Consider the following 7554-nt stretch of genomic DNA (forward strand, 5'->3'; position numbering starts at 1 on the left):
GAGATAGGGGTATAACAGCAGGAATAACAGAGGGGGTGGTTTATTGGGGGCGGGCCTTGTAGGACGACTTTCACACACACACACAATAATGGGTTGGAAATAACTGCTGTCTGGCTCATGGATTAGATAAATTGTCTGAAAAACGAGTACTTAAATGCGGACCTAACGCGTTAGATTACTTGTTACATCAAAAAAGTAATCAAAGTGCTCTAACGCTTTACTTTGTAACGCGTTACACCCAACACTGCATACTACACACACACACTACATATCCTAAACACACACACACAAATTACACATCCTACCCAGACACACACACACACACACACTACACACACTATACACACACACTACATATCCTAAACACACACACACATACACAAACTACACATCCTACCCAGACACACACACACACACACACACGCACACTACACACACTATACACACACACTACATATCCTAAACACACACACCACACACACACAATACATCCTACCCAGACACACACACACACACACACTACACACACTATACACACACACTACATATCCTAAACACACACACACATACACAAACTACACATCCTACCCAGACACACACACACACACACACACACACACACACTACACACACTATACACACACACTACATATCCTAAACACACACACACATACACAAACTACACAACCTACCCAGACACACACACACACACACACACACACACGCACACTACACACACTATACACACACACTACATATCCTAAACACACACACCACACACACACAATACATCCTACCCAGACACACACACACACACACACTACACACACTATACACACACACTACATATCCTAAACACACACACACATACACAAACTACACATCCTACCCAGACACACACACACACACACACACACACACACACTACACACACTATATACACATACTACATATCCTAAACACATAAACTACACATCCTACCCAGACACACACACACACACACACACACACGCACACTACACACACTATACACACACACTACATATCCTAAACACACACACCACACACACACAATACATCCTACCCAGACACACGCACACACAGACACTACACATCCTACACACACACACACACACACACACACACACGCACACTCACTCACACATACTACACACACACACACACACTCACACATACTACACACACACACTAAATATTCTAAAGACACACACGTAACACATCCTACCAAAACACATAAACACACTACACATCCCACACACACATATTCTACATACACACACACACACTTCACATTCCACACACACACATATCCTACACACACAAACACACAGGTTGTATGTTGTGCCCAGCTGGCGATGGCGCAGGTGATTGAAACGATCATCGTTGCTTGATGGTGGGCCCAAGCACCTGCGCCATCACCACCTGGGCGCACCAGAAGGGCACGTCTTACGATGCCTTAAATCTATGCCATATTCAGTGACATCAACGTCCGAGCTTTTTAGAGGTCTTAGCATGGTCAAAAGGCACACAGTTTGTGTGGTGCACCCGGGTGGCGATGCCACATGTGCTTGGGCCCGATCATTGTTGCTTGCAATTATATTTTTTAACAATGTAGAAAGAAATAGAATTGAAGTTGCAGACCATTGAATTAGACGGTGTATCTAAAACGTTTGACTTGTAGTGTAAGTAAATAGGTTTTGCCTGACAAAAGGTTCGTAAACTGCGGAAAGACATATCCACATAGTAAATGGCACATATTTTCATGGCATGACTTCCTATTTCTTCGAAGTGGACTGGCTAAACATTGAACTGAGGTCAGTTACAGATAACACAACTGTTCTCCAGTCTGCCTTCAGCCTATATTAGAAAAGTAAAGAACTTGTATGTGAAGAGACAGAAATAAAAAAACATCGAGTGTGCTATCTCCATGGATTTAAGATCCTGTATCACTGGCTGTGAGATCATCAGTCAATCCAGTATATTTTGGTGTAAAAGCAGATAAAGAAGGAAAATCATTGAATTGGGCTGTAGTTGCTCCATCGTATTAATCAATCATTAACATATGTGTGCTACAATGAACTTCAACCTCCCATGATCCTCTTGGTTTAAACACTTCACTCTGCTGATCAGACCCAGGAAAAGCTTTGGAGGAGAACGGATAAATTGAGACAAGTAGAGAAAAGGTGAGGAGACAAGTTATGAAATACTTTTAAGTATTGGCGAGTAGCATGAGCAAGAGCTTCGAGAGACATCGATATGACGAATATGGGAGGCGTTAAGGAAAGGAGGAAGAGGAGGAGGAGGAGATGGCATGGCTGTTTTGAATAACTGCATTGTGCGCCAGCTCATCCATATTTAAATGCCATGCATCTGTTAGGAATCTGATATGCTGTATTTTATAACGTTAATATGGGTAGTGTTAGTCTTGACACTACACAAACCTTGGAAATAAACATGACTTAAAATAAAAACATGAGATGCTAGCAATGAAGGCTTACAAAGAGTCGTCTTGGTTACTGTTTGATACTTGCACTTCCAGAGTCGAGGGTTTGATTCCCGCCAGTGGGCTTGGCTGAGCTCAGTGGTTAAGGCATTGGACTACGGTTTAGAAGGTCCCAGGTTCAAATCCCATTACCACCGAGTTGTCCCTGTTGGGCCCTAGAGCAAGGCCCTTAACGCTGAGATGCATAAAGAGATTTTTTAAAAAGTTATTTTCTCTAGATAAGGGCTTCTGCCAAATGCCTAAATGTAAATGTTCTCTCTGTGCTGGGTGGGTTTCCTCCCACCGTCCAAAGACATGCAGATTAGCAATTTGCACAGTTATTTAATCTGTCAATCATGTGGGACAGCAAAGCACACAAAAATTTAATAGAGACAGAACTTCAGTCAATGTCACACATCAACTTTAGACTCTTGTGGGTGAAAATCCCAGGCGATCAGCAGTTTGCTTCTTCTGGTACCAACATCCAACATCCATGCTATGTTTAAGTCACACAGATGTTTGATTTGAACATTTGAAGGAGCTCTAGACCTGATTTCCCCCCCCCCCTTGTGCTGTTGCAAAATGCTTGGCTGAATCCATAACTGCATGAATGTGCAGGTGCACCAATGTTCCTAATAAAGTGGACAGTGTGTGTGTACATATTGATAAGATACAAAGTTATTTTCATTACACCCATAATGTACATAAGACACAATGTAGTTCAATAAGACATGATCAGCATACAAAATGACACCATGAAAGAAAATGTTCTCATTATGCCGGTATACTGTTTTATCCTTTTATCTCGGTGCAGACATGACTGACAGATCATCACCAGTAAGAGTCGGAATTGTGGGATTTGGACATTTAGGTGAGTTGCAAAAACATCTGTTGCAACATACAGGAGGTGATTATTACTTATAAATAATATTTGTAAAGTGTCAGGAAAAATTACAATTATCAGTAATTCCTAGGTTGGCTTACCTTAGTGGTTCCCAAAATGGGAGTATTTTATGGGAGGGAAATGAAGTGCACATGAAGTTACATGTTCCTTTTTTCTTGGTGCATCTTCTTCCTGTGTCTTGAGGGTCTTTGTGTATGGAGTTTGGCAAGGATAGCTCAACTTCTCAGATGTAAAAATGATGCATTATTTATATATGGGTACCTGTAATATGTAATACTGTAAATGTAAAATCAGAATGCATGTTATCCCTGTGCTTGGTGGGTTTCCTCTGTGTACTTCCGATTTCTTTTCACATTCCAAAGACATGCAGATTGGGTATTCCCAAGTTTTTATTGCCCGCAGTGTGTGTGCCATGTGATGGATTGGCACGTTGTCCAAGATGTACCACGCCTAGTGTCCAAGGTCTTCAGTCCCCCTGAGACCTTGAGGGGTATAGAAGATGATAAATGAATGAATGGATGAATGAATGAATATAGTGGGGGGGAAATGGTGAGAATAAACAAGGACAAAGGACGATTATAAAAAGATGGAATAAAATACAATAGTATTGATTACACATAAGAGTCGTTTTATGAATTTGCAGCATTAATAAAAACAGCTATTAGACGTAGGTTATGGGGCAATAAAATGCAGTCAGCTGATGACCTGAATGTACTGAATGACCAGGTTATCACATCTATGGAGTTTTTCTTCCCTGATGGCACAGACAATTGTGAAAGAGTGGTTCTGGGAGCATGAAGAATCATTTTCACATGAACTGGCCACCACATTGTGGGCTTTAATCAAAGCTAAAGGTGATTATATGAAATCTTAATGTGTAGGAGATTTTTTTCGGCCAGGCAGTTTAAAATGATTTAAAGGCCTAACCAAAGTATATTTATATGTGATCTTCTGTTGGCTGCTTTCTTTAGGGGTCACCACAGCACATCATTTCTAATCCGCATGATTGATTTGGTGCAGGTTTTTACCCCAGATATGCTTCCTGATGCAACCGTCCACACACTTTCAACCAATTAATATAAAGTAACTAATCCACCCAGCACATGGTGTTGGAATCCAGGGAACCCAGAGGAAACCCGCACAGATACAAGGAGCAAAACTGGATTTTCAAATTTCACCGTGTTTCTGATTTCCCAGAGTTTCAGAGCAGTAACTCATTACAACATCCTGTGCTGTACAGGCCAGTTCCTGCTGGATCGCATCCAAAAGGAAGGTCTTGAATTTGGACTCAGTTTAGCTTTTGTTTGGAATAGAAATGTGGACAAACTCAGTGGCTCGGTCCCTAAAGATCTCATACTGGCCGAGCTTTCAGAGTTTACACACAAGTAAGTAAAGTATGCACACACATTCCTATATTCAATATAGTAATAATATCTGATAACAGACAGTGTTTCTCATTCGCAATCACATTTGACATTTGTGCTTGCGTTTATCAGAAATGCTGACGTGATAGTGGAGGTCTGTCATCCACAGATAGTGAAAGATTTTGGAGCGCGCTTCTTATCATGTGCACACTTCCTGGTAATGGTGTCATTATTTTATTCATGGTGTGATGACTGATTTAGAGAATTGTGTACTTAATCAGGGTTTTTTTTTCTGATTCACAGGTGGGCAGTCCCTCGGCTCTGTCTGATTCTCAGCTCAATGGGGAGCTCCGACTTGCTGCGAAGCGGCATGGACACACACTCTACGTTCCCAGCGGTGCATTATGGGGTGGGCAGGATATTCAGAGGTTAAACGACAGCGGATTATTAAAAGTGAGGAGTCACTTTTGTTTGTAACATTGTAACATTGCTACACAAGTAAGGCTCCTCCCCTTGCTGCATCCTTAACTATTTATACATTGTGATCTAAAACTATAATAAATCATAATGAATTACATTTATAGTTTAGAAAACTGAATGTTTTATCAGTTGCAAATTGGAATCTCATTAAGATGTTTAATTATAGGACGAAAAATTTTATTTTATAGCTTTACATTACGTCACCTTGCACCTCAAGGGTCCGAGTTCGATTCCCGGCCAGGCTCGATTCCCCTCTCAGTGTGCATGGAGTTTTCATGTTCTCCCTGTGCTTGGTGGGTTTCCTCGGTTTCCTCCCACAGTCCAAAGATGTGCAAGTTGGGCTAATTGGCGTTCCCAAATTGCCCGTAGTGTGTAAATGAGTGAGTGAGTGTGTATGTGCGTGTGTGTCCTGCTATGGATTGGCACCCTGTTCAGGGTGTACCCCGCCTCATGCCCTAAGTCTCCTGGAAAAGTCTACAGGTTCCTGCGACCCTGAATACAGAATAAAGCGGTATATGATGAGTGAGAGTGAGTGCATCAGCTTTACTTTAGATGGCACAGTGGCTTAGTGGTTAGCACTGTCGCCTTGCACCTCCAGGGTCTGGGTTCCATTACAGCGTGTTTGTTCTCCCAGTGCTTGGTGGGTTTCCTCCCAGTCCAAATACATACAGTTTAGGCGTTAACTGAATTGGCAATGACTGAATGAGTGTGTATGTGTGGGTTGGCACCCTGACCAGGGTGTAACCCCGCTTCAAACTCTATGTCTCCTGGGATAGGATCTCAGCATTTGTTCGACTCCATTACAGGCCCTCACCATCCGCATGTCAAAACACCCATCCTGCTTCCGGCTGGCCGGAAACCTGCTCTCTGATTGGTCAGAAGGAGAAGGAAGGCGTGTGATTTTTCATGGCTCGGTAGCTGAACTCTGCCCTTTAGCCCCCAACAACGTGAACACCATGGCTGCCGCCGCCATCGCCGCATCAACACTGGGTTTCTGCGGAGTCACCGGAGAGATCGTGTCAGATACAGCGTGAGTCTCAGCAGAGCTGCTCTTATAGTTCAAAGTTTATACACTTTTCATATTCATGTCTTTTTTTTTCCCCCACATGAACAAGGGACCACTTTAGGTGGTTAATATGTTGCATCATATCCAGTATGGTAAAAGAAACCATGAGCTATCCATATAAATAATTTTTTTAAAACTGAATTACACTCGCAGGCCACTTTATTAGGAACATCAGGACATCACCTGGTATTTACTGTATCTAATTTTTACCATCTTCTGCTGTTGTAGGCCATTTACTGTACCTAGAGGTTTGATCAACTGAAAAAAAAACTTGCCGCCATCTTGCAAAATAGAGGCATAATCTGAATGTTCGGGCCCTTACAGATCCTTTACACATGGCTCCAGGGCACTGAGAACACTTTCTACCCTAATGATGTCCAAGCGCTATTGAAACACTGGGATAAATGCATTACATTTGGACATCTGGCAGACGCTGTTATCCAAAGCGGCGTAGATTTTTTTTATTTATTTATTTATTTATTTTTTACATCTGAGTTATGAAGAATTGAGGGCCTTGCTCAAGGGCCCAACTGTGTGGTGCTGGGATGTGAACCCTGGGACCTTCAGGGGATTATATAGAGAATTAAAGGTAGTTTTTCCTCTTATAACTGTGTCCTGCACAATCAAAGTCCTGGTTTGACTTGAACACCCATTGTCAGAACATATTTGGAGCATTATTAAATAAAATGGTGCACATACAGCATGCTAGCACGAACAGCACTGTGACGAGGAATCCCACACTTAAATCTAAGACCTTACAGTATTAAGTAAAATTGCGGAGATTAAACACCATAAAACCCATAATGCCATCAATCAATCACCAAAATGATGTCTGATGTTTATTTCTATACATTTGCTACTAGCTTGACTGTCTAATAATAATAATAATAATCTATTTTCTATCAGTCTGGCTGATTATCACCTCGTGGAGGTGGAGGTGACGGGGTCAGATGGATTCTCCGTCACAACAGTGAGGCGTAACCCGGCCAAGCTGGGAGCAGTTACCGGCAGCGCCACCTACAGTTCTTTCTGGAGCAGCTTACTGGGTAGGAATGCGAACACAACAGACTATTACTGTTACGAAATCCATGAGAATGTGAGCGAGGTTTAAGGTTAAATGTATTGTCTTTCAGTCTGCAAAGGTCATGGAGGAAGAGTCTATCTGTGCTGAAAAGGAAGAGGACTGCTCACAGAACAGAACAGCACACACACACACACACGGTAAAATAAAGACAGC

At 42.1% G+C, this 7554-nt stretch overlaps 1 protein-coding gene across 1 annotated transcript; it reads left to right on the forward strand.

The window, feature by feature from the left end:
- Positions 1-2120: 2120 nt before the first annotated feature.
- On the forward strand, positions 2121-7537 carry aspdh (aspartate dehydrogenase domain containing). The gene is made up of 8 exons (XM_053515131.1): positions 2121-2204; positions 3318-3374; positions 4648-4792; positions 4904-4988; positions 5075-5224; positions 6058-6281; positions 7224-7363; positions 7451-7537. Exons 2-8 carry the CDS (start codon positions 3320-3322, stop codon positions 7486-7488), a joined length of 837 nt encoding a protein of 278 aa, XP_053371106.1. The 5' UTR covers positions 2121-2204; positions 3318-3319; the 3' UTR covers positions 7489-7537.
- Positions 7538-7554: the final 17 nt, after the last annotated feature.

The sequence above is a fragment of the Clarias gariepinus genome, chromosome 16, assembly GCF_024256425.1.
Source record: "Clarias gariepinus isolate MV-2021 ecotype Netherlands chromosome 16, CGAR_prim_01v2, whole genome shotgun sequence".
NCBI lineage: Eukaryota > Metazoa > Chordata > Actinopteri > Siluriformes > Clariidae > Clarias > Clarias gariepinus.

What these genes read in the sequence shown, in the direction of transcription:
- aspdh (XM_053515131.1), top strand. Translation starts at nt 3,320, where the DNA reads ATGACTGACAGATCATCACCAGTAAGAGTCGGAATTGTGGGATTTGGA. An exon ending in CTTTCAGAGTTTACACACAA is followed by an intron (nt 4,793 to 4,903) that starts GTAAGTAAAGTA and finishes TGCGTTTATCAG; the next exon opens with AAATGCTGACGTGATAGTGG. An exon ending in TATCATGTGCACACTTCCTG is followed by an intron (nt 4,989 to 5,074) that starts GTAATGGTGTCA and finishes TCTGATTCACAG; the next exon opens with GTGGGCAGTCCCTCGGCTCT.